Source organism: Camarhynchus parvulus, chromosome 3 (assembly GCF_901933205.1).
Source record: "Camarhynchus parvulus chromosome 3, STF_HiC, whole genome shotgun sequence".
In the NCBI taxonomy this organism is placed as follows: Eukaryota; Metazoa; Chordata; class Aves; order Passeriformes; family Thraupidae; genus Camarhynchus; species Camarhynchus parvulus.
The window spans coordinates 2,316,154-2,344,006 of NC_044573.1; the positions used below are offsets into that span (position 1 = coordinate 2,316,154).

General features: G+C 47.2%; 1 protein-coding gene across 1 annotated transcript; it reads right to left on the bottom strand.

The window, feature by feature from the left end:
• REL (REL proto-oncogene, NF-kB subunit) lies at positions 1–27,853 on the bottom strand. The gene is made up of 10 exons (XM_030946175.1): positions 27,743–27,853; positions 22,731–22,873; positions 19,981–20,129; positions 15,477–15,568; positions 5,570–5,710; positions 2,556–2,660; positions 2,102–2,314; positions 1,707–1,775; positions 1,530–1,604; positions 1–800 (listed from the first exon to the last, which is right to left on the bottom strand). Exons 1-10 carry the CDS (start codon positions 27,747–27,749, stop codon positions 139–141), a joined length of 1,656 nt encoding a protein of 551 aa, XP_030802035.1. The 5' UTR covers positions 27,750–27,853; the 3' UTR covers positions 1–138.

Below are 27,853 nucleotides of genomic sequence, written 5' to 3' on the forward strand. Positions count from 1 at the left end.
CCACTGTGGGCTGCAATAAATAACCTTTAAGTTATAACCTGAAACTTGCACAGCAACATTCTGAAAGAGAAAGCAGGGACTCCAGAAGGGTAAATGACTCCTCTCCATTCAGCAGCACCCGGGGAGCTTTACGCAGGCTCACGGGTGATAGCTCTGCAAGATGTTATCGAAGGGGAAGGACTGGTAGAACTCCTCGGTGTGGACACCGTCGGTGTCGTAGAAGTGCCCGTCGGCCAGGCCGCCCTGCTGGCTCAGCCGGGGCTCGCCCAGCCCCTCCGCGTCCATGAAGCCGTAGGCGGGCTCGGCCAGGCCGGGCTGCGCCGCGGGAAAGCGGCGCCGGGCGGCCGGGGGCAGCTGGAGCTGGGGCTGCTGCCGCTGGCTGCCCGCGCCCAGCACGGCGCTGAAGCGCTCCAAGCTCAGGCTGCCGCAGCTCATGTCCTCCGTGTCCATGGCCAGCCCGCCCGAGCCGGGGAGGCTCTGCTGCAGCTCGGGGCCCGGCAGCACCGCGGCCCCCAGCCCGTTGGTGCTGCCGAAGGTCCGGAAGAAGCTCGAATCCTTCTCGTCGGGCCAGGCCACGGCGCCGCTGTCGGGGAAGGCCGGCAGGGAGGCGCTGCCCTGGGGCTCGGTGTTGAAGCTGCCGCTGTGCTGGAGGGAGCCCAGCGCCCAGAACGGGGTGTTCAGCACGTCCTGCTTGCTCGGCCCCGCCGGCGGCTGCGAGCAGCTCGGGTACAGCTGGCTCGGGTTGGACAGCGCTCCCAGCCCCGGGGCCATCATCAGCGTGGAGGGAAACGCGTTGGGTTCTGCGGAGAGAATGCCACTTTTTAGGGGCTTTTCTTTTCAAATTACAAGTGGTAAAAGGCAAAGGAAAGACAGCAAGATTGCACGGGTGTTTCCACTGTCTATTTGCTTCACTGCTGTCCAGGATGGACCCTGGAGTTGTGGGCAGCAGCAAGAGAGCTGCTTACTGTCACAGACATCTTTTCTGAAAAATCCTTCCCTTAGGATTTTTCCTCCTGAGAAGCTGAGAGGCCTCAAGAACAAAATATAAACAATGGTTATCTGCTGCTGTGGAATGCAACAGGTGCATCTGTGATTGGTCTCGTGTGGTTGTTTCTAATTAATGGCCAATCACAGTCCAGCTGGCTCGGACAGAGAGTCCAAGCTACAAGCCTTTGTTATCATTCCTTCTTTTTCTATTCTTAGCTGGCCTTCTGATGAAATCCTTTCTTCTATTCTTTTAGTATAGTTTTAATAGAATATATATCATAAAATAATAAATGAAGCCTTCTGAGACACGGAGTCAGATCCTCATCTCTTCCCTCATCCTCAGACCCCTGTGAACACGGTCACAGCTTACCTCACCCCTCTATGGCCCATACTGAGGGTGACACAAAGAACTGATAGATTTAAGTTTGTACAGTCAGAAGCATCACTGTCTTACAGAAAGAAACCTTCAAGAGATTAGAATTTCAAGCAAAGAGAGGGCACTGTCTGTTTAAAGCATTGTCAGACTGCAGGCAAAAACCCACCTTTCTTAATCGCCTTCCCCTCAGGAGTGACCACAGGGAATGAGGCTACCTTGGGCCTCTCCATCGTGTTGGATCCTGTGATGGAACACAACATCAGTGTGCAGCATTTACAGGGAACAGCTCCATCTAAATGTAAGTTCACTCAAACAAGAAGAAAAAGACAAATATTTTCCTTACCACAGTCCTGTATGAGCTTCTGCCAAGCCAACGTTGATCTCTGCCTTTTTGCTTTGTTGCCATATGGATCTAGAGAGAGAGGAGTGGAAAGGGAAAGTGTTGCACTTCTCTTTAAGGAAGGCCTAAAGGAACTCCCCAGTGGCACCAAGTTGCAGTAGGAATTACTGAAAGGAAAACATTGCAGACATGGCAGCCCTAACAAACCATGCCAGGGTTACCCAGCAGTAATTCTGGTACTTTCACTGAAAGAGGGAAAACTGACTGCTGTAACTTTCAAAACCCCAAACCCTACTTTGCCAAAGCGGCGCTCTGGATTTCCTATTAATTAAGCCACTACCAGGAGTCCTGCATTGACCACGGCTGTTCAGAAGCTCATCTCATGGTTGGAAGCATACCCTTTTCATCTGGCAGGTATCTGAAATCCATGGGCTCACTGACTTCCTGGTCCGAGGGCCTCCGCAGCTGCATCTTCACGGTGACGGGCTCGGAGATGTCCCTGAGGAACGGCGGCGTCCGGAACACGATGGCGACCTGGCGGTGAACGTCGGCCTGGGAGAAGGAGCCCTTGGCCTCCCAGTTGTCCAGGACAAACCTGACTTCTATGTCATCTAGACCAGGAGAAACAGAAGATGCTTGTCAAGCTGCAAAACTGAGAACTTGCAGCAGAAAAAAGGGGGAGCAAAGTGAGGAGCTGAGATCCCACGAACCTGGAAGCTGTTCCACCCAGCTCCAAAGCCAAACCACTCTGGTCAGGGTGTGTGCTGGAGGGTTTCAGCCCCCCAGCAGGAAAATGGTCATGAAATGTGTCCATTTGGGAAAAAGAAAGAGAGAAAACATAGTCCAGGTTACCTTTCTGAACTTTGTCACAAAGCAGAAATATTTCATCTCCTCCTTTGACGCTTCCACAGTTCTTGTTCACACGACAAATTCTCAATTCTGCAGTGTTGGGAGCTCCTGGAAGGAAACAGGCAGATTGAATGACCCAGAATTAGTGTGGCTTTGTCACTGTTGGATAGGAGGTGCTGGGACTTCAGGCATATGTGACACCCTAAAATCCACACAAAGCAATTTCCTCCATACAGGAAATTCAGCAGGAGGGTCTGATATTGTGTGATCCTACAGCTTATCTCCAAACACAAGACACCAGCAATGCTGTGCCACCCACTCCCTAACTATTGTAGAGCAGTCTCAAATACTTCCCCCACTGAGGTGCTTGTGCTCAGCCCCACTGCCCTTCAAGCTGCAGAATTCAAAGTGGTTCTGTGGGTGACAGATTACCTGGTACAGTCACACTCCTCTGGAAAGAGCTGCGCTAGCAAGTGAGTAGAATTCCCCTCTCTGAGGATCTGGCTGCAGTTCTATTCTCAGAGCTGCTTGGCCATCCAGCCTCTCCTCTGTTCCCCTCTGCAGGTGTCCAGGAGCAGCTCCATAATTTCACACCTTCACTGAGGGCAGCAGGTTTCACCCCAAACCACTCAAACTTCCAGCTCCAGACTGTGGCTGTACCAGAACAGCCCTCAGGATAGCTGAGGACGGAGAGCTGCCTCCCAGCATGAATTAGCCCCCACTGAAGGCTGCACACTGCATTCCAAACAATCTCACGGCTATGGGCGACTCCAGTGGGATGGAGCCACGCTCTGCCTGGTGCTGTCTGGCTCCATTCTGGAGCAGCAGCTCCAAACACATTTAAAAGGTCTGGAATGGTCCAGCTGGTGCTGCTTGGGCACCATGAAACTGATCCTCCATGAGGCTCCACCACCACAGGTTCCCCATGCCAGACTCAGAGAGGAAACACAAAAATCAAAGCTCATGGTATCAACCTCAAAAATAAAAACAAGCCAAACCAAACAAATCTGCTTTAGACTCTCAGTTTGAATCAATTCCTATCCAAGTACAGCTAGACTACTCCTAGAGCAGAGTTCCTGGTAACCTCTCAGCAGTCCCCAGTTAGGCAGTTACCATCTGCAGTTCCTGCTGTCACTGCTGTCAGTGGGAGCTCAGCCCCATGTACTACATGGCACACACCACTTCATTTGCTGAATGAATCAGAACCCTTCAAGGGAGGGGAAACCAAACAAACCCAGAAACAGCACAGGGCCATGTGATTGACAGCATCACAGTGAGCTTTTCACAGGAAGGGTAAATTAAGAATTGTGAGGAAAAGCCTAATTTTACCATGTTTCACTTCTGTGTGCTCGAATGGCACTCAACAGCAGAGAATCAAGGAGTGGTATGGGTTAGAAGGGACCTTGAAAATCATCCATTCCCAACTCCCCTGCCACGGGCAGGGACAACTTCCACTATCCCAGGTTGCTCAGAGCCTCATCCAGCCTGGCCTTGGACACTTCCAGGGATGGGGCAGGCACAGCTTCTCTGGGCAGCCTGTGCCAGGGCCTGCCCGTCCTGGTACAGTCACACTTCTCTGGAAAGAGCTGGGCTAGCTATGAAGGACGAGAAAGTGAAGAAAATACTGGATTTGAAGTGTCCAAGCTGGCTTTCAGGGTATCTCTTTGCTCCTAATCCCAGCAGATCTGTGGAGGCTCAGAGGCCAGGGGTGCCCAGCCTGCAGTCCCTGTCCCCTGAGGGCGCAGCCTGGCTGTAGGACAGAGCAGCTCTAAGCAGGCTGACACTTCTGAAAGCAACTGGGATGTGAAACCGAGCAGGGCTGCTCTTTACAATGTGTGGTTGGGTTTATTTACAGAGCTGCTACAGGGAGGGCTCTGGGTGCCTGCAGAGCTGCCCACAGACACCCAGCACCGCCCCTGCTTCCCCCAGAGCAGCTCTGCAGGCTCTGACATCAACCCACCAGCAGTAAGCATGATTTGGCACATTTCTAAATGGCATCTGAGGCAGAGCTGCAAATCTAGTGCATCAGTTTTTTATCTCAGCCCTGATTATTTCAGTGCAAGGGTTCTCAGTGACACAACGCTCGCAGCTCCAGCTTCTAGATCGTTCTGGAGGAGACTCTAATTATATCAGAGCCATCTGAGCTCATACTCAGCATATTCACAATGGTTTGTGCCCACATCGACACAATCCTAACAACTTCAGGAAATGCAGATTCATTTTATTCAGTACTTTTTGCTAAAATGAGGATGTCAAATATTTAGCACGGAAATACTCATGGTGCAGAAATTAAAAACACTGCAGGAAAGTTTTTCAGGATTAAGAGCACTTTTGCTACTCTGCTCCCAGAGAGGAGTCCAGCACACACTGGGGGCTAAAATCCTCAGCTGCTGATGCCCTAGAGATGTCCAATTTTGTGGAATGTGGAAAACAGTGCCAAGAGGGAGTGTCACATACTTCTGCACCCTCCTGGGTGACCAAGGACTCTTCCATTGCCCATCTGTACATGAAACAGCCACCCACCAGGACACAAAAGGCCTTCAGACAGTTTCCCACTGGCATGAATCTCTCTTACAAGTCCCATCCAGAGCCCTCACAAGCAAAGGCAAGACTCCTCAAGGGCACAAATAGGGTCCAGAGGACTCTTGGAAAGCAGATCAGCCTTGAGGCAGCCACTCATCTCACTACTATCACTTGAATCACTTGGCACATCAGGCATGAACCCTTCCTTGCAATCACACTGCTGTGTGTGAACAAGGGCTGGAAAAACACCTGGGTGTGAACTCAGGAATGCCATGGACAATCCTCACTCTGACAGGCCAACATTTCACCCTGGGATCATGTCTGTATGTATGCTCACTGTGCCTTGCCATGGCACACCCATGCTCCTGGCAGTCCCAAGCCACAGAAGCCACCCAGAGCTGGCACAGAGCTCAGGCAGCTGGCATTCCCCATCCCAAGCTGAAGAGAAAACAAAAGGGGAAAGCAGAGAGCCATGTGGCTGGGCTGGTACTCACTGTTGTCATAGATGGGGTTGGAGATGAGAGGAGGCAGGGCTATGCTGTAGTTCCCGTGCTCATCAGGAAGGAAGGCCTGGAAGCAGAGCCGGACCACGTTGAGGTCGTACTCGTCGATGTTGTGCAGCTGCTCCTCGGGCACTGCAGGACACACAGCAGCCAGGGTCAGGCACAGAACCAGCACCAATTCCTCACCAAACTGGGCATGAGCCCTCACCAGTAAAGGAGATGGGGCTGCCCAGCTGGACAGGGGCTGCATGAATTAATCCCTTGCTCACACAAACGATACTGAAGCCTTTAAAAAAGCCTTCCCCACACCCAACAAGGCTCAGCTGTCCAAGCTCTCCAGCTGCTCCTTGTGCCTGGGTTCCTCACCTTGCCTGCCACAACAGTTTCATGTAGCTATAGCTTAAAAGCAATTTTTTATTCTTCTTTGTGCATGATAAAATTTACAAAATTAATGCTGTTGCCCAAGAGAAATATTTTGGTACAAAGGGATCCTAGGGTCCTACTAAACATTTTCTTTGGCTACACAGTATCATTAATTTCCTCTGGAGACTGAGATGGAAGAAGAGTCAGAAGGCAACTCCTGGGGCAAGAATGAAGCTGAAACAACAGAAAACACCTCCCCACCCCATCACCTCCAGTGTCACAGCTGTACCTTTCAGAGCAGGGATCAGTGGAGCCATTGGGATACAGATTTGTGACACAAGAAGGAAAGCCTTGCTGGAAAGGATCCATTTCCTTGCTTATTCCTCCCAGTTTGCATAACCCAAACTCAGCATTTCAATTTTGTTCACTCCTTATTTTAATTACAAGACACAGGGCCTGGGGTATCATTACTGAACATTTCATGTATTCCCAGCTTAATGGACAATTCTGGGAAGAGCAGCCTCCTCTGAATTTGACACTTTCCTTTAAGGTGTGACACTAAACCATTATGTTGGCATTCAATGCTAGTAAAAATGAGAAACTGGCTTAATTTCACTTAAGTAGAAGTACTGATAATTAAAATAATTGCAAGTGTTTCTGTTTCCCCAAACCCCTCCCAGCAGCAGTTCAGCTGTTTCACACTCCTCACAGTTACCCAAAGCCAACATGTGCCAAGCCACCAGATCACCAGCTCTCCACTCTCCTCCCCTCCCTTTCAAAGGGCTCTTGCAAGAACAGAAGATTAAACATGGCTGTGATAAGCAGCCTGGGGACCACGGTGTACTGATTAGATTGCCTGCTCTGACCTTTAGCATTTATCACTGGCTCAGGTCCCCACCCTGCCACGAGTGGGATTCCACAATGCCCACTTGAGTGGCTTCTTCCTTTTACCTTCTGGTAAGCGTGAAGTTCTAAGTGTGATGAGCTCAGAATACTTTCCAGTGGGCATTCTGAGTCCTTCTGGTGCTCTGAATATCAGTTTCTCCTGGTCTCTAGTGCAAAGGGAAATCAAGTCACCTTTCCCCTTTCCAAGCCTGTGATCTGCAATATCTCAAGGCAAATACAGCAGTGAGTACAAAACTAAGAACCAACTGTGTGAGCTCCACAAGTGCTGAGGCCCAGGGGAGCCCAGCACTGGGCAGGTTGGTGCTGACTGTGTCACCAGACACACACAGTTGTATGCTTTAATGCCCTTCATTAGCTCACCTGCTACCCTGAAAGAGGATCTTTAGGAGATGGGTCTGGAAACAGCTCCTCAGCCTGACCCGGATTGGCTGACTCACAGCCCAGCTGCCTCTGGGTACAGCCTGATTCAGGGAACACAGAAGGAAAAGTGCACTTTCAGAGGGCACCTTGCAGAAGGGCTATCAGGAGAGCAGCTCTAATCCATGCCCTGACATCAGGGCTCACATTCCTGTTAGCCACTGGGCGACCATGTGGATCCCTGCAGAGAGCCAAGGGGTGCTCAAACCTCAAACCTGTTCACAATCAAACTAAGCACACAGATTCAGTACCTTTGCCTGAGTAAGCTGCCTGTGGATGGAAGCTGAGCACGAAATCTGGATCTGGCTTCTGACCCTGATGCAAAGTGAGGACTGTGTGGTTGTGCAACCAAGGCCCTCTCTCACGCTAAAGGAGCCTCAGCCCCGCTCCGGGCCTTCCACTGGGAAATGTGACTCTTCCTCAGAAACATGTAACAGCAGACTGAAGCACAAGAGTACTCTGTAAAAGCAAAAATACTCTAGATATGGAGAAAATTAGCAATGCTAATGCTCAAATGATGTCATTTCCTCCGCTACAAACTTGCGCAAATTCCCAATAAATCTGTCCAACACCTGACACAGGAGTGGTGTGCCAGGAATGGCAAGGGACAGAATCACTGAGTACAGCTCATTCTATTGCAGCAAAACCACTGCTCCTGCTTTGCATGTTTTCATAAACCATTTAATAGAATCTTTAAAAATCTGGCTTTTGAAAGAGGAAGAGTTCAGTCAAGAGTGATTCCTCTTGGGCTATTTTTAACCCTACAAGAAGAACATAACAGTGCAAGAAAAGGAGAACAAGACAGCTGCAACTCCATCTTGTGATGACACGCTTCCAAAAAAGAGAGAGACACCAGATTCCATGTGCATATGAAGAAGCACACAGCTTTTACCACTTTCAAAACAAGACAACCATCCAAACAAAACAAAATGCTGTTATTTTTAACAAACACCCAATCCTGCTCCCTCTGAAGTCCATTTGAGAGCAGCCACTGCCTTGGAATGGATGCTGGCTTACACCTTGGGAATATTAAAAGCAAACAAAGCCGAGGCAGACAAACACCCTGAGTAACGCCCGGAGCGCGGCCGGGTGGAGGACGGGCATGTCACCCCATCTTATTCCACCACCTCCTGTGCAGAAGGACAACAGAGGGGTTAAACCTGACAAACCTGAAGTCATTAAAGTTAGGAAACGCTGTCGAAGATTCTGGGAACGCTACGTACTGGAGAGGAGGAGCAGCCACCCCACCAAGCCCTGCGAGCTCCGCGCAAGCAGGACTGAAACCGGGGGCCTCGCAGGTGGGAAGGAAAAACGTCACCCCACGTGGCACCTTGGGGGCACAGGTGTGGGGGAAAAAGGCTCCAACACAAAACATGAACCAAAAAAAACAAAAAGGGAAGAAGTTCTCTGGTTTTGGCAAGGGTTCAACTTCCTCTTCTGACTGCTGCTCGCTGTGTGGTACCACACCTTAGTGTCTTCATCTGGATCCAGCTGAAAGAGCTGGAGCCCAACCAAAAGCCTGGGTATATTCCTGTGATGACCCAGTCTAATTACAAAAAATAGCCTTAACCTGGCAGAAATGCTTTAACTGCAGTTATCTCTGCACACAGGAACACATGAAGGACTATTCGTATGCTTCACAAGGAGCTTTCGGAAGTAACTCAAAGAAATTAAAATAATATTTTTAAACTAACTAAAATTCTAAGGTAAATATGGACTATAATGTCAAAAATGCCCATAAAAATACCAGCAGCACCATGATAAAAGAAATGCAACCCTGCTCACCAAGATTCTGGCAAGAGGGTTCCAAAAGGAGTACCTGGAGTTACGGCCAAACCCAGGGAGGATTTGCTGTTCATCTGGAAAAGGCACTAAAATAACCAGTAAATAATTTCATTATAGATCTATTTACAGCTCTTCTGAACAAAATGCTGGTTCCTCAGCTTTACTAAATAATTATCTTGGAAATAACTCCCTAATCCATTCTCTGCTAAGGTGGTGAAGGGACCAATACAGTCCCAGTGTAGGCAAAACACCCCACGTGAGCTGAACTGTGAACTTCTTCCAACCTGAGCTGGCTGATCCAGGCAGCTCCCAGGCATCAGGTTTGGGCTGTCCCCATCTCCAAGCTTTTGTCTCTAAAATCCAGAGATGCCCTGCTGGGATTCCACTGAATTTCACTGAGAACCTGCTGGATTTGCTTCTGTAACACAAAACTGGAGACTTTCTGGGTTCAACATACCAACGTGCAAGTCCAAGTTCAGACACAAAATTAAAGATGCTGGTAACGTCAGGCATGCTGTTTATTAATTTCTAATTATAGTTTTATAGTTTTTTAGTATTTCAATAGCTTTCAACACCCAGCAAGGCCAATAAAATGCCATTTATATGATTAATTTAATGGGGGGTTAAGGGCTCTGATGTTCACTCAATAAGGTGATGCATCAGGGAAAGTGGAAGTTTATTCTGAACACTGAAGAGAAATGATCAAGGGTTTGGTTTTCTGACTGATAACACCTATCAAACAGCACATACCTCACACAGAGCCCATCACCCAGCTAATGATGTCACCCTTCTGGAGTGGGCAGAGCTGGAGGCATCTCAACGTGCATGGAAACTTCCAGGGCAATGTGGTGTGACACAGTCAGAGAGGGGGCTCTGTGGAGAGCACAGCTCACCCTGCTGCAAAGGGACATCCTGTGACCTTCCCCCATCACTGAGGGGCTGTGGGGCCACAGGAGCCACATGAGATGTCAAAGAGAATGACCTTCCACAAGTTAAAACACCCCAGAGATCACACCTCATTAATAATCATCACACATCACTCCCCACATGTGTGGGGAACACACACCATTAATAATCATCATGAGTTGTTTCTCTCTTACGCAGATGAGGGTTTTTAATTTAGGGATATGCTGGGAGCTCAGTTTCATTTAAGGGATGACACAGAAGTGGTTTGCCTGCAGGGTTTTGCTCCTGGAGTACAAAGATACCCCCCTTGGCCCTGATACCGACTGGGCAGCCTAACTCGGTCCATGCCAGAGGTTTTGCTGCCAAAGGTGGCTCTGCCCAACCTTTCCAGCACTGCTCAGGCTGGCTCAGCTCTCATGTGGTGAATCAGATCAAGGAACTGGTCTGCCTCAGAACTATCTTGCCAGAAGGGAAGAGGAAAAGGCTTGTTTGCAGCCAGCTGGTTCCCACGACAGGCAGCCCTGGCGCAAGGGAATCGGTGGAAGCAGAGCTTCTTCCAGAGCTGCTGCCGATTTACAGCAGGCTCAGCCAGGCAGGGAAATGGGCTGCAAGCCACAGGTCCCTCTCGGTGCCCAGGAGGTCCATTTCAGACCCACTCATCCCCCCAGCCTGCGTCCCTGCTGCAGACACAGCTGTGCTGGTGTAGCCTTTTACTAACACTTCCCAAGGGCTCGGATAATAGAATGGTCTGGGCTGGAAAGGACCCTAAAGCTCATCCAGATCCACTCCCTGCCATGGGCAGGGACACCTTCCACTGCCCCAGGCTGCTCCAAGCTCCATCCAGCCTGGCCTTGGACACTTCCAGGGATGGGGCATCCACAGCTTCTCTGGGCAACCTGTGCCAGGGCCTCAGCACCATTAAAGGATTTCCTTTGTATATCTCATCTGAATTCCACTCTTTCTGTTTGAACCCATTACTCCTTGTCCTATCACTACAGTCCCTGATGAAGAGTCCTGGTGAAGCTGGGAACAAGGGGAGGGAAGGACTGTGGCAGCACTGTGTTTCTTCTCCTGATACACCCACACCTGTTTTATTCCACTGAGATCCACAAAAAGGTAATTTTCAATCAATTCTGCAGAAAAAAAGAGAAACTTTTACCTGTACCTTGAAACAGAATGTGCATCAGCAACACCCATTTTTCAAAAAGCAAAATGTCAGTGAGTTGGTGAGTGCAAACAACTAAAATTCAGATGCCATTCTACAGCCAGTAAATGCCCAAACTTCTGTGGACACATTTCCCTGGTTTACAGAAGAAAGAAATGCAGGGGAGGTGAACGGCCCGGCCAAGGGAAGAACTGGAAATACAAATTAAAACTTCCAAAACTCAGCACTTGTTTTGACTAGACAATGTTTCTCTGGCTTCTTTTCCTGTTTTAAGTTCAATGTGAAAAAGGTAAAGTTGGAACAGATTTAAATGAGTGCATCCACCAGCCTCTGTACATTCCTGATACCTTTCTTTAGCAGTTTCTGTTTCTATCATTAAAATATAAACAAGTCAGCATTTTTGTCTTGCTACCTGGTAATTTTCCTTTTTAAACAGTTTGAAAGGGGGCTGTCCTTTATTATTAACACATGCATTTTGGAATGAGCAGAAAGGAGCATTTGCATGAGAGCAGAGGAACAAAGGGCTTCCCAAAGCTAAGCCAGGGCCGTGCCACCATCAGGACACGCAGCTTCCCTCGAGTGGCTTTGCTCTGTGCCCCTTCAAAAGCTGATGACTGTCACTACTAAGATTTTACACTTCAGGATGTAACTGGGGGGCTGCACATTTGTTTTAACACAAGAAAAGCAGCTCAAAGCTTCTTGTGATGACCAAGGAGATCGTTACAGCAGACACGTTCAACCCATCCCCATTGCCAAGAGCCGCTCACGGAATCCATGAAACTCCACAAAACTCCCTATGGAGCTGGCACGGGGGGAGAGGGGGATCGTGGGGAGGCCACAGGAGAGCAGCACCAGAGGAGAGGGGGTTTCTCATGGAAGCAGAGGCGGAGGAAGCCGCGGAGAGGGGCCGGCGTGGGCAGAGCGAGGGCGTCACGGCACAGCGGTGACGAGCGCAGGGTCAGCCGCCGGCGGCGGAAAGGGAAACGCAAAGGAAACACTGCGGAGGCACAGCAGACGTGCTGAAGTGTGGGCTGCACGGGAGAGCCTGAAAATGAACTGCACGCTCCTCAGCACAAGCAGCTGCAAAGGAGCAGGAAGATTGAGCCTGTGGCAAGCTCCAGGGAAAGTCAGGTTATCCCCGCTGATAAAACCCGCCTGGAATTTGGGGATTCTCACTCCGAGACAAGTCCGGGGTTTTTGTGCTGCCATGCATTTGGCTAGAAAAAGGTCAGTCCTTTGTAACACTGCACTGAGTACAGTTTTTCCATAATTTAAAGAAAACATTTAGGGCTTTTCCTCATTGACAATTAACTCCAGTTGTTATTAACTCAATTGTTGTCTCTATGTCAAGTCACACCCACTCACAAAAGCTCTTAACTGAAAACTGGCTCTTCTTTTAATTTGAGTTGGCTGTACATCAGACAGTGCATGGGAAGACAAGGATATGGCACAACTCAACAGCTCCCAAAAGAAAACAAACACCATAGAAAGCAGACATGGACCAGCTCCACTGGAGGAGTAACTCTGCTCCTTCGATGCTGTGCTATTTGTATCATCATCATCACCATCATCATGCCAAGGAGTCCCAGTTGCATGCTAGGCTGACACTGTGCCCCATTTCCCTGGAGTGCTCAGAGATGAGAGACAAAAGGGATTTCTAGAATTCTTGAGATTGTTAGAGGACTAAAATACATGGCAGGTGCTTTGGGAACACCACGGATCACAACCACGGTGTGGAAACAGCAATTCCCTCTCTCTCAAACAAGGCTAACACAAGAGGAGCAACCTGATTGCAAGTCATCCATCCCAGTGAATGCACACAGCTCCTACAGCCTGTGCTGAACTTCACAAGGCACAAATGCTGCCAGCCAACACTGGGAGCTCACAGGGAGGCAGCCCTACACAGGTGCACTGGCAGAATGACTCCGATACACAGCAGTGATCTGCAAACAAGTTCCCATCAGCTAGGGATTCCAAGGTAGGCATCAATTGTTTAGGGTCAATACTCAACCTCTCTTCCCCAAAAGGAGGCTCAGGACAGGGAATGCTTGTCCCAGAAGAAAGTGGGGAAAGAAAAAAGAAAAGCCTACCAGCCCACAAGCACCCTGAAGGTTCATTTTCCATGAAGTTCCTTTGATGATGTCATACAAGAAATGAGTAACACCAACTTGCGACCTGCTCCAGAATGTCTCTAAACAGGGAAGTCAGATGCTTCTCTAAAGACACAGAGGGTAAAGCACAATGCAGGATGGATTCAGCACAGCCTGCACAATCCTGGAAAATGCACCAACACTCCTCTGACCTTAAAAAACAAACTAAATCCATACATAAAACTCTCAACCTTGTCAAGCAGCGAACATTTGCACTGATCAGAACAGCAAAACCCTGTTCTGATCAACCAAATAAACACATAAAAACACTCCTGTCACTAATTCTGTTTTATTAGACCTTGGTCCCAGGCCTTTCTAGGCTCTGCTCAGCGTGGGACTGCCCTGGAGGCCGTTCTCAAGTGGCTCTGCTTTGTGCTGACACGTTAACATGCGCCAAAGGGCAGTGACGCAGCTGGGGATTGCCAGCGGCCCCTTCTCAGCACAGCCCCTGCCCAGAGCAGGCTCTCCCCTGTGTGTCACCCAGGCAGGCTCTCCCCTGCTGCCAGGGCAGCAAAGTGGCCTCCTCCACTGCTGGACTGGTGGGAAGCAGCCCAGGATCTGCCCGGATGCCACCAAGCTCCACTTTCTGTAATCGCCCAAAATTTATTAGTGGATGTGGAGTTAAGTGTCAACAACTGTAAAAATCTACTTCCTTCTAAAGAAAAGTTCCCCTTTTATTGTTTGAAATCAAGGTAGAACTGGCTGAGTCAAGGCAACATAATTCAAACCCCTAAAGTGTTTAAATTGTGCTGATGAACTAAACTCTTGTCAAAATACTGTGTGCATATATTATCTTAATTAGGGTATTTGTTCAGATGGGTCATCAGGGCCATCAGCCTGATTCCAAACAGCTGCTCTAAAATTAAGAAAAATATCTAAGACATTTCTTTTTCTATGATAAATTCAGCATCCTTCTTTTTGTCCCAATTCAGGGACATGTATTTTTAAAGTCACCAGAAATCCAGCTCTCAACTCTCCATTAAGGATCTTACCTGAATATAGCAAGAATTCTGTGGGTATTAGCAAAGCCACTGAAGCGGCTGGAGAATCTCCAAGCTCCTGCCTAAGGAAATACACTGAGGGAAATACATGACTACATTGACACTGCTTAGCTAATAATTTGGGGGTATTTATGCTTATAATGTCATTCCCCCCAGTTGTGCCTGCATTCTGCATGTGTTGGTCCCACTGCAATTGGCCAAAAAATTTTGCAGTGTACTCCTCACCCCCTCTGTGCAGAGAACTTGGCAGTAAAACTGCTGTGAGGGGAGTTGGTTTAACAAGTTGATCTGGAGGGAAACCACTCTCCTTTTTTTATTTTTTGCTTTCAAGTTGGTTTTCCACTGGAGCAACTGTCTGTGGGGCCACGCAGCCCCTGTGTGTGGTGGTGTGAGGAAAGTGGTGGGAGTGTGTGAGCAGGGATGGAGGGAAGAGCAGGATGACTCCTCCTGAGAGCAGCCCACAGATCAGTCACATCAAACAAAACCCTGTGGGCAACCCCTCACAGGTGTGGTTCTGCAGCAGCAGGGCCTGCCTCTGACCTTGAGGAGCCCAACCACAGCATCACAGGATGGTTTGGGGTGGAAGGGACTTGAAAGATCATCTTGTTCCAAGCCCTGCCATGGGCAGGGACACCTCCCACCAGACGGGGCTGCTCCAAGCCCTGCCCAGCCCTGACACTGCAATCCTGCTCTGGGTTTCTGAGCTGCCATGCTGTGAAATCAAGTGAGGGGCAGTTCCCAGGGGGCTCTCAGCCCCCTGGCCTGGCCACAAGAGACACAGCAAGAGAAGAGATGAGAAAGTGGAAAGTGAGATTTGTACTGGCTTAAGTTGTTGCAGAGTAATGCTAATTCAGTCTTTAACTCTCATCACTGCCAAAACTGGGGAAATCCAACTCCCAGGACACTTGTAGAAGTTTCCAAGAAAGGTTTCTGCTGCTATCCCACTCCTTCTGTCCAAGCAGCAACTCACACTGCTGCTGGGAATTACAAAAACTCAATATAAAAAGAAAAAGGGCAACTATCCAAATAGATTCATCACGTGATGACTGGGAAGACAGACTGGGAGGGCAACAGAAGGGGAAGACTGCTTCTCAGAAAGAGATTTTTTGGAGAAGAAAAATAAAGTTCCAACCCAAAAGCTAAGGCAGGACAGGACAAACAAAACCCCATCACCCTGCCAAGAGAACCAGCTGATTTCCACTCACCATTGAAAGGGTTAATTTTCTTTGAGATTCGTAAAGAAATGGATTCCTTCAGGTCTTTCTTCTTCACACACTGAATGCCCAGGTTCTGAAAACTGAAGCATATGTGGCCAGATTTCAGCAACTAATAACATCTTCAAAATATTCATGTTAATTAGTGTGATAACATCCTGTGTAAGAAATTTTTAAAAAGCTTCTTTTGAGAAGGGTGTACAAGACCTGAAGAGCAAAAATGCTGCTTTTCCTAAAGTAAGGGCAGACACAGAAGGAAAAAAAATCCTAAAATAAAACTCTAAATCATTTACATGCTTAAAAATATATATTTCTATATTAAAATTTATTACTCTGCAGTAAACCTACAGTGATTAAAAAGTAAGATATTCAGTTTGGGTGATTTATAATGACAATCATTTTTGTAATCAATAAACCTGGTAATTTGCATTAGTTAAAGGATTTGCTCTCCTGGTTTTATCAGGGAATGTAAATCTCAAACACTATTATAAAGGGGTTTTTTTAAACAGGTCAAAACAAGTTTTTAAATCTCGCATAGTTATGGAAAAGTTCTGAAGAGCTCAGCTCCTGATTTGCATAAAAGTGCAGGTCAGCCTGATGCAGGAGGTGGGGGGAGTCCCAGGCAGGCTGACTCTTTCCCACATGGAAAAACCATGACATCATCAAAGCTGAGTGGATGTAAAGCAGGAAGTTATAAAAAAAAAAAAGAAAAAAAGAGAAATAATCTGTGTTTCATGATGTTATAATAAGCTCTGAAGATGGGTTGTGCCAGGCATCTTTCTGGAGAAGTCCCAGCCATCTCCCTTCCTCTGAAACTCCACAAACCTTCTTTGCTTTAGCAAAAGAGCATCTTACTGCACCTAAAGATAGTCCTTGTTCCTGCCAAGAGTGCTTGTACACTTCTGAACCAGTCTATCCTAGCAGGATGTTAAGTTTAATCTCCCTAAACTCCCCTGTCTGTGCTCAGAGGGTCCCAAGCCCTCTGCCATCAGGCTCCACTTCCAGAGCCTCTGCTCACCAGAGGAAGGCACAGGCTTCCTCTGCAAACTGAACATGCCATGACCTAGGGGGAAATCAAACACAGCAGCATCTCAGCATTCACTGAAGCACTTTGCCTTCCTGTCGTGGCTACTGACACTCACACTGGGACTGTACCTCGATGAGCAATCCCATTGCCACCTGCTCCTGCAGGAAGGACTTTCTTTAGGGCTGGATCACAGCACATATCATTTCCCACCCTCTCAGAACACCCAATGTGTTCCACAGATTGTTTGAAGGACACCTCAAAGTCCACAAACAGGGGCAGCTCCTCATTACCTCCCAACTCTCGGGGACAGAGGGCTTTTCAGCAGCCCAAAATTGTCAGATTATCAATTTATTATCAATTGTCAGATTATCAATCATCAATAGTCAGTTTTCAAAGGCTGTGCTGTCACAGTGAAAGTGTGTGTTTAGCCATGCCTAGGCAGAGCTGGGGCAGAGAAGGAACTGCTGAGAGCCCCAGCAGGGCTCTGGGGTTTCACATCGATGGGCGCTGACAGGAAGCAAGTGAGATAACGAGAAGAGAGAGGGAGAAGTAGGAAGAGAGAGAGAAAAAAAATTAAAAACAGCTAAAAAAACTATGATATCATCCTTGCAGAGAGAAGAAACTAGGAAGTAAAAAATCTGAGTACACAGGCAGCCCACAAGCTCTGACTTTCATAGCCTTGCCTTGATGTCTCGGCCAGGGAGGGCTCTGATCAAGTTAGGGCAACAGTACAAAGATCATTATACCACAGGCAGAACAAAATGCTTGGGAACTTTAAAACATGGGGAACTTTGAACAGCAGAAAGCAGAGTAATTACTCAGAGCAGCCCAAAACCTGTGATTAATAATTCCACTTCTACTGAGGAAAAAAAAAGGATTTTTTGCTCAATTTGGGATGCTCAGCAAGAGCAAAGAGCCAGAAACACTACTGACAGAGGACATCTCCTGCTCACTAATACCGGATGAGGCTTTTCTCCAACACTGACACGAAGAGAAGAATGTGAAGGTTGAGTCACCAGCCACAAAAAGGAAAATGACTTTAAACATCCAGATCCAATTATGGATCATACTGTTCTTTCATCTTAAAGCAACCAATGATTTGTTAAAAAAAATGAGTGTACCGATGCTGGAAACATTTCAAAGGGAATGTGTCGAGCCTCCTCCCATCAGGACCTCCAATGTCAAACACAAAGCTCACAGTTTCACATTATCAATAACATGAAAGCAGCCCACTTACTATTCTGCAGGTAATTGAGAAGCTCATATCCTAAAAATATTGAGAAGAATTCAGGGATGGAGCAAACAAGCACCAGTGCTTGAAGAGAAACAGAGGAATGGCACTATGCCAAAGGACAGGATTTGATGCAAACATATAATGGAGATGAAATCACAATCTGCAAATAAATATTTGCAGGGCATCCCAGTGCCTCTTGGTGTGACATCCTGCAATGGCCTCTCTAACAGGCTCGCCTGGGCCTCCACACTGAACCTTGTGCAACCAAATGCCAAGAGGAGAAGCAATCCTCAGCGTCTGCCTGCACTCAGTGATGGGAACACAGGGCCAGAAAAGGCATTAAGCAATCAGGTTTTCTGCTTTGGATCAGCAGGCACAGAGCTGAGGGAGGAAGTGGGATGGGCCAGAGCAGCAGACTTCCTTTGACCTTGCCTGAGGAAGCTTGATCTGAGAAGACCAAGGGGAAGCTGGTGAATGGATGGTCAGAGGAAGGTGCAAGGTCCTGTTGGAGTTTAGGATGTTTGCAAGTCAGAGTGCTCTGTGCCACTGGAACACGCTGCAGCACATCCCTGATCCCCTGAGCCTGGGCTGGATGCTGATCCCATCCCTGATCCCCTGAGCCTGGGCTGGATGCTGATCCCATCCCTGATCCCTTCAGCCTGGGCTGGATGCTGATCCCATTCCTGATCCTTGAGCCTAGGCTGGATGCTGATCCCATCCCTGATCCCCTGAGCCTGGGCTGGATGCCAATCCCATCCCTGATCCCTTCAGCCTGGGCTGGATGCTGATCCCATCCCTGATCCCTTCAGCCTGGGCTGGATGCCGATCCCATCCCTGATCCTTGAGCCTGGGCTGGATGCCGATCCCATCCCTGATCCCTTCAGCCTGGGCTGGATGCCGATCCCATCCCTGATCCCCTGAGCCTGGGCTGGATGCCGATCCCATCCCTGATCCCCTGAGCCTGGGCTGGATGCCGATCCCATCCCTGATCCCCTGAGCCTGGGCTGGATGCCGATCCCATCCCTGATCCCTTCAGCCAGGGCTGGATGCTGATCCCATCCCTGATCCCTTCAGCCAGGGCTGGATGCTGATCCCATCCCTGATCCTTGAGCCTGGGCTGGATGCCAATCCCATCCCTGATCCTTCAGTCTGGGCTGGATGCTGAAGAAACATCTCCACTGTTTATTTCACCATCAGTGAAATAAATCACCACCTTCAAAACAGATGTGTCTTCAGCTCTCTCCTTTAATAGTGTCCTACTGACTAAACCCACGTAAACATGGAGTAATTTCACCAACAGAATCCCATTGGCCTGAGAGCTGTGTGTAAGAGCTACTTATGCACTGAAATATTCACCTGATTTTCTTCCCAGCTCAGTTATGCTTACCCCAAAGCAATAGCCTACTTCCATATTTCCTACATTGCAAACTGTGAACCACAAACAGCTTGCCAGTTCTAAATTCTCTTCTCCAGCAATAACCATTCCATGTTTGCTGCAGCTTATTCTGCTTTTACCAAGTCTTATGCAACAAAATAAACTTAGAGGAAGCACCATCAAATACAACTGTATTTGAGATATTTTTAACAGCACTGAGAAATGTCTTGTACACATCCTGAGTTTTCCTCTCTGCATCCACAAGCAGATCATTCCCTGGCACACTTACTCTTCAGAGCTGGGCCTGAGCAGAATCTGTATCTTCAGTCAAAAAACCTCAACCCAAACAACAAGCAACAACAGTGACAGCTACTAACATTTCCAGATGTGTCACAATCACTATCTTCTAGGTTACATGATACTCAGTCACTACAAACTTTCTCCAGAAAGCCCAAATACAATTTCCATGGAAGGTGTGAACTCCCCTCATCACCACGAAGTACAAATTCTAATGCTGTTACCCTTTCTATTACTCATCATTTTTACATGTAGGAAAGAGTCATGCTCAAGTGTAAGATGTATTAATGAACAAGGCTAAAAAGAGTAAGTGGGAGAAAGGAAGACAGACATTGGGAGAATGGCTGAAGGAAAGAAAATGGTGACAGGAAAGAAAAAGCACATGTGTAATATCAAAAAGAGAAGGAAATACTTCCAGGGGAAGTTCCCCAGGATGGATTAGTAAACTACAGCAAAGACAGCATTGTAATTGCTCTTTTAATCATTAATATGAGTTTTAAAACACAAGATTAGCAAATCCCTTGCACAATTACTCAAAATCCCAAGCAACACCATTACTCACGACAGGACTCGCCGTTCTGGCCCGAACTCAGCTTCGTAGTAGCCATCTCTGCAGTCTTTTCCAACCAGATCATGGGGGTGTGGCTTGTAGGGCTCATTCTTCGTTACCAAGGTGGTTCTTATTTTGATTTTTCCAAAATAGTTCAGAATCTACAAAAAAAATGTGGGATATTTTTAAGGTTTTAGGTATCGGCCCCCACCTGTTACAGAAAATCAATTTTATCCTGAAATGCTCTGTGGAAGAAACACCAGAGCTAAACAGGGGACCATACAGAAATGCTGCCTGAAGAACAAGTCAACCTTCAAAGATTTTAGGAAAAAAATTCATAAAGCCTCAGTGATGAGGATACTACCTGTGCATGGAACACGAAGTAGTGAAAGAGGATCTTAGCAGATACAGGATAACATGACACAATCCCCTCTGAATTTGTTGGGTTTTTCCCAACTCATTCTCAGATGAGTACTTGATCTTACACTCAGGCTGGGCAGTACCAAAGCCTCAAGCTCCTACCACAGCTCTCACAGCAGTCATCAGCCAATTCAATGCTCCTTTCTCAGGTGCATGAAAGCAACCTCAAGGTGATGGCTACCAGTGAAGTCACCAAGTGTGGGGGAGTGTAAAAGGAAAAAAAAAAAGGAGGAAAAATAGTTCGGCCTAAATTGTTTGACACATAAAAGCTTGAAAGCAAATACAAGACTTACTCAGGCACATGTTTGTGCAGAGGTGAGCTTTCCTCCTCCACTTCCCCTGCCCTGTAAGTAACAGTCCCTCTCCTTCCCCTCCTTTCCTCTTCCTGAGACTCCAAAGATCCACCATGTATCCTTTTTAGTCAACACTTCAAATCTTTAACTTGAACTGCGCTCTTTCACCTGTCATCATCTGTTTGCATCAATCTCCAATTTGGCTCCATTCAGTCTTCACACAAGCCACTGTAACTTTTTACCCTTAAAATAATACTTCCACTGCTCCTTCACTTTCTTCACCCATTACATCATTTCTCCCTCACTTTACACCCAGCCCCATGAATGTGAAGCCTGATCTAGCTGCTTTTGGTTCTCCAGTTCCCCCTTGATGTTCATCTTCATAACCACACCATGAAATTTAATCTCTTCCTGGCCCCTCTCTTCACGTTTCCATCTCTAGAGGGGACTCCCCTGGAACCCAATCAGCACTAAAGCCTCCCATGGGCTCCAGGGAGGCAGGAATTCACCTAGAAATCACCTGCTATCAGCACAATCAGCTCTGTCATCAATAGTCACCTTTCAAAAGAACAAACTTGGCCAGGCTTGCGTGCTCACATACCCATGTCCCACCTCCCCTCTGGGTTCTGCCTGGCCTTCATGTGCAGCACAGTCCAAGTAAGGAAGAATTAAGGCTTGAGTCATCCCATTCAGCTTGTGCCCTGACACAGACTGGGGCTGAGAGTCTGTGCAAGCCTCTACTCTTGCCAACAGCCCACACAGTTCCTTGTTCAATTGGCAGAGTGCTGAAAAAATGAGTCTGGCACCAACTCCATTTCCTGCATTCCCTAACCAAATCTGGCACTGTGATACTCAGAGGGAACCCTTCTTTGCTTCTTCCCTCACTGATTCTGGCTCCAGGGCTGGACCAGCTTCCACAGCTGCTTTTGTGCAATAGAGACTCACTCTGCTGCTCAACACATGACTGCCAACACTCTCCTTCTCAAACCCTCCCTCTTAAAGAGCTTTTTTGCCTCAGCATAAAACACCCCATATTTCTCACATTTCACATCTTCTCTGTTAATTTCTTGCTGTGATTCCAGAGACTCCATTTTGGGCTGCCCATTGCCTTTTATATGCTGGCACACCCTGCAAACACAGATACACAGCCTCTGTTCCTGGGCAGGAAGATGGCAAGTGCTCTTAACTTCCCATTTAAATTTGAGCTGTCTCCTCCAATCTCAGCTCTGACAGACTTCCTCCAAACTGAAAGAGATCAAGGAAACACTGGCAACTTAAACATCAGAAAGGGGATCAGAAATGATCTTCTCTTACCCTACCAGTCTAGGGTCTCCTTTGTCCAACCTTTGCAAGCTGCTGCCCAAGTGGCTCCATTCCAGCTCTGCTGTCTCTGTCTTTGCCCCTGCTTTGGTCACAGCTCTCAGGGCTCCTCTGAATCCCTCTCCATTCTGGATTTCCCAACCCATCCATGGTGCAACCGGCCCACTCATCATCCCTGCAGATGCTCTGAGGACACAGTTCCTCCTTCTGAGCTCATTTTTAAGTTCTGCCTTCACACAGAGCCCATTCTCCCCATCACGGGTGATTGTTCACTTGTACAAAGCGCCTTCTTTCATGTTGTGCCCAGCAACCTTTCAAAGCCTTTCCCCATTTTGTAGGCAAATTCCTTCAACTCTCTCCCAAAATTTGTGCTGCAGTCCAAACCTTAAAACCAAACCCACGTCACCCAGCTAAGAAAGCAGAGCAAACGTGCACACAGAGAAAGCTGCTAATGAATGGCTCCCAGCCCTGGAGTCTTCACTGCGGCCCCTCTAGCAGCACTTTGTAAACCACCTCTGCACCTTCTCCTCCTCCTGGAAGCCAGATCTTTTCGTGACCAGGAGCAAGTAACTCTTTTCCCACTCTGCTGCAGCTCCGTTTGCATGCCAAGGAAAGAATCCCAGAAGGTGAGATGAAAAGCATTGTATTTACAGTGCAGAGTCCAACACATAGCTACGAGCACCACGGTAATGCGGGCACTGGTAATTCCTGGATAAAAGCAGTGTTTACCTGGATGGAAGGGAAGGTCTTGTTGTTCTCAGTACTGTGCTCTCCTGGAATGCTGCCTGCTGATCTTCCCTCACATTTGTATCTGAAACGCATGCCCCTTTGCCTGGGTTGCTCAAATATTTCAATGTAGGGCTCAGGGCCACCTTCAAAATAAAATATTTTCAACATTAGGACAGAGTAGAGCTTCAAAAGCAGCAGAAGATGCAAGAATTAGAATTTCTAGGCTTTTGATTTACATTGCCATCTTTCCACTTGGTCTACCCTATCAAGAAATCTACTCTTTATTTTTATGTACACGCACATGTTGAAGGTGGGGTACAAGGGAAGGGAACAGATTTGGATGAAACATCCATGGTATCAATGCCATGGAAGTAATTAGCAAAAAAAGACACTCTTCCCTCCATCTCCTCTAGAACTTAGCTTCTTTTAACCACTGTAGAAGATACATCTGATGAAAGAAGGTTTTATACAACAAAATCCAAATCATTATTTGGGATTCCTCAAATCATTATCCAACATTTTTAGGAATATTACAGTTCTAAGAATGGCTGTCCTCTCCAAGCACTGGTACTGTCAACTTCTGTGTTCTCTTAAGCATCCTCTGAAAGGGAAGATGTTTGCTCAGAATTCATTGATTTAGTCCCTATCAGAGTGCAGCAGAAACTATTCAAATTATGCAAAACCCCCCATGCTCCTACTGGGTGGGAGCTCACTATCACTGTGAGCTCAAAAAATACCTGATTGCTCGTCTTGAATTCTACATTTTGAGCTGCCCATCTCCCATGGGGCTGGTTTCTAGTTGCAGTATCTCCCCAGACAATGAAACCTCAGAAAAGCTATTGGGCAGTTGTCAGAAGGGAGGTTTGCAGGAAACACAGAGTGATAGCTGAGAATAAGAGACAGCAGAACTCTTAAATGGGGGGGGGGTTAGAAAGACATTAACTTAGCAAGAGCCTAAGTACTCTTCAAGCGATGTTTTATTGCCAGACAGCAACAAGCTTTTCATATATCTCACTGAGAACATCAAACAGGACAGTCAATCAAACAGTGACAACAGTGGGATGGCATGTGAAAAACAAACAAAAGAGGCTAAGTAAATATTGTTGAAGCTGAATCATCACAGTGCTACACAATCAGAAGAACGTAGCTTATGGAAATGTCTACTGAGCTCTCTGTCATCTTCATATAATAGCATCCTCCTCAAGCAAGGCTGAACATCACAAACAAACAGGACAGACAATATCCTGTGGCACAGCACTGAAAAAAAAGTGCTTGGACTTCAACATAATAAGCAAAACAGTTATTAAATATATTGAAAGTGCTGAAAGGGTAAAAGAACCCCTACTTCCTTTTGCCCAAGGTCCGTGCTGCCTGTGAATCCACAGCACACAGGTTCTGGCAAAGAGGTGGATTCCAACCCTAATTCCATAATAAAGGCTTCTCTTTTGTGCACCTACAATGGATTAGGCACCTCTGCCAACACCAAGCTTGAACTTTATGCCTGGGATTTGTTGATCACAAAAGATTTCCAGTGCTGCTGCAGTTCATACCCAAAGTAGGAAAATATTATAACCTAAGAGATAAAGTAATCAAGAGCAGTAGAGAAGGGATGGATGGAAAGAAAGACATGTGAGACATCACCTCAGTGTGACCCAAATGCACATTTATCTGTCACACACCTACAAGCAGGGGTGGAACTGCATCCTCCACCATGTGAGAGCAGCTCTTGGATAGTCTTCAACAACTGGAGCCTCTGCAAAACCTTCACAAGCACAATGCACTTCCACTTGAGACAGTGTTTGGGGTCAGAACCTTTGGGAACTGTGGTTCAGGACTCTTTATAGACCTTTCTAACAGTCAGTCAAAATGCAGTTTCTAAACTGATCACCTCCCACCAGGTAGATTTTAAATAACTTTCTGATCACCAGCCATGAGCTGTCACATTAAATACACATTAGCCACTAGTCTAGGTGCAGTTCCTCTGGGGGATGGTCCCTTTTCTAGATACTTCCAGCTCTTTACCTAACTCTCCTTTAGATGAGCTTTGCATATTTTCTCTTTCTGGAAAGCAAGCAAAAGGGAAGGGGAAGGCAGGCATTGATAACAAAAAAGCCTAGAAATGACGTAAAGCTGGTTTCAGAGAGAGCAGAAGTCTGGGCTTCTCACAAAACCATGCTCATGCATCTGTGTATGGCTATTTTAACTTCCACACTTCAACTTACTTCAGTGCTATTGCATTGATCAGCACAAATACAGACACATATCCATATATAAATTACAAATCTGTGTTACAAGTTAAAACGACCACATTACAGCAAAATGCCTCCTAATCTGGCACTAATCTGGGAGACTCTCATGCTTACACAGCTGCCAAGCAGACATGCAGGACACCCACAGACATTGTGTATTTGTCAGAACCAGCCAGAGCCTTGCAGCTCACTACAAGAGCGCAAACACTTGAGGTCTTTAACTCTTGCAGCTTTAACCAACAATTTCCCTTCACGTTCTAGCAACACACTGCTTGAGAAGGCTATTTTCTCACCTCTCAAGAGCCCTTTATTTTAAGGCTCTGGGCTCAGTGATCTTTACAGGGCTGTGGTTGAAACAAATGTCATTGAAGGTAAACCCACCGCTCAGCAGCAGGTGTGTTTGTGGGAGAGTAAAGCTCGGTGATGTAGCAGCCTCCAGAGATTAAACATTAAACTTCATTTTGTCCTGCCTGCCTCTCTCTCTATTCAAGAATCATGTTATCATCTCTGCTGTGATTATCAGTGTCATTATCAGTTTTGTGCAGAGAGGAAACACACAGAAGTGTTTGTGACAGTGACAGGTATTACCAGCACTCTGCAGCCAAGTGTCCAGTGTTCCCTATTTCTGTAAATCAGCAATGTGCTTGGGAAGTGGCACAGTTTAACTATGTCACAGCCTGCTCTCACACACACACAGAGGTCTGTTAGCTCCCACACAGCCACTACAGACCTGCCCTGCTCAGGTCTTGCTTTGTGCGTCAAACAAATGTGAGATACACCAAAACCCAAACTCTCACTAATTCTAGAGGAGAAACACACAGCTATTCCTATTTATTACCTGCCTGCCCACAACTACTCCATAGAGCATTTGAAATGGAAAAAAAGAAAAAAATCTAGCTAATCCTTCATCTAAGTTCTTAAGAGTTTAATTTGTCTTTCTAATTAATTCTAATTGCCTATACACATGCTAGCAATAGAAACATTGTGCTGTACATTATAACCTGCCTGTCATCCTTTTTGTTATTGAATTGCTTTTTCCCCCTCCTGCCCTGAATACAACACTGAATAATTTTAAAGAGAATATAGGAGATCAAGTGTCCCAGTTATATATAAAAGGAAAAGAGGCAAAAGCAATGACAGCTGTGAGAGTTCAGCAAGGAAAAGAGGTAGAAGCAGTGACAGCTGAGAGAGTTCAGCCAGTTATGCTCATTCAAGAACTGAAGGGTGTTTAATTCTCACATGTTGAGCAATACAAAGAGTAACAAAAGGACAATCCCTAAAACTCGGAACAGACTTGCATCAGACCTCTCCATGACAAGAAACCTGTGAGAGTCTGAAGTTTAACACAGCCTGTGCCACGAGGGAGGAAGTGTGACATGCTGCCACCAAGCAAAGTGACCACCCGATCAAGAGTTCTGTCTCTTTCCTTTGCTCCAAGCAAGCAGGCTCTGGAGGAACTGCCCAATTTGTCATTTTCTTGCAGGGCCGGGAGTACCCGGTGAACAGACTCTCCATCAACACCTGCGTGTGAAAGCAGAGCAGCTGTGGGTCTTGGTGGAAGATGTGAAAGTATCACCCGAAACCCTCCGGCCCGAGGTGCCCGCAGTGAGACACAGACAGGAGAAGCATCGCTCTTGAAATCAGATGTCACCGCTCTGAACGAATCCCTGGTGGCACGGAGTCTGTCATTTCTAAAAAGCAAGAATCTATCCACTTATAGCCACTCTGCAGCACTTCAGGCAAAGCGGGAGGATGGCAAAGCTTTGTCACAGCACGCCCCACCCAAATTAAGCAAAAGCAACTGGAAACGTAACACAGTTTGATTTGAAAAAGCAGTAATCTACCTACGGCTCCATAAACTGCACAAATTCTAACAGAGACCAAACAACGCTCGTGAACTTCCTCTTTACTATCGTGTTACATTACAAAACGGCAACTAAAAGGAAAAAAAAAACAACCGACAAAAGCTAGCTAGTACCAAGAAGTTATAAACTTCCCCCGCTGCAAAAATTCCTTATCTGGTTCCTAATTACACTGAAAATACATAAAGACACGACAAGAAAAAAAAGAACAACCCGAAACTGCTCTCTCCTGCTTCACTGTTGCGACTTTAAAATACATCATAACATCTAAAGCACAAGCCCAGCTGTTTTCTCTCCGCGTTGATAGTTAGCACACCTATATATTTATCAGGAGTCAAAGTTCATACCTTGCCAAGTGGGAACAGAACACACACTCATGTTCTGAAAAGCAGCTTTGCCTAGAAATACTATTCTAATTAATACAACCAAGTTTTAAATTTAGGGGCTTTTTTTAAGATACCAGAGAGACGCCTCCCGAAACGATGACAAACTCGGTTTAATTTAGCCTCTAGAAACTTAATTGTGCATTTTGATGTAATTACTCAAAGCACAATCTCTTATCTGCATTACTTTGCATTTGTGCCATCACTATTTCTCATTCATTTGCATTCTCACAGCCGAGTTCTGATGTGAACGGGATCCTGACGAGCACGACCCAACTTCCAGCCTGTTGTCTCCGTCCCAGACTGGGACCCGCGCGCTTCTTCAACACCTAAACGCTCCCACCGCACAGTTTTAAGACCTAAGAGATCCATTTAAAACGGAATAGCCTCGTAGGAGCCCATCCGAAACGCCGGTTCGGCCTCGCAGTGTCAACACCCGCCGCGGCCAGCGCGGGCGGGCGGGCAGCGCTCGGAGCCCCCCGCCCAGCCCGGCCCGGCCCGGCCCCGCCGCTGCTCACCGGCCATGCTGACAGCTCCGCTCCGGCCTCTCGCCGCGGGGCTCCGGCCCGGGCCCGCACACCTCGCAGGGACAGTCGCACGGCCGCGGCTGCCGGGCTGGCAGCCCTTTT

Excerpts from the sequence above, each read along its gene's own strand:
- REL (XM_030946175.1), bottom strand. Across the intron at positions 20,130-22,730 it reads AGACCTTCCCTTCCATCCAG|ATTCTGAACTATTTTGGAAA; the intron begins GTAAACACTGCT and ends TTTTTTTTGTAG. Across the intron at positions 5,711-15,476 it reads GAAAATTAACCCTTTCAATG|TGCCCGAGGAGCAGCTGCAC; the intron begins GTGAGTGGAAAT and ends TGTGTCCTGCAG.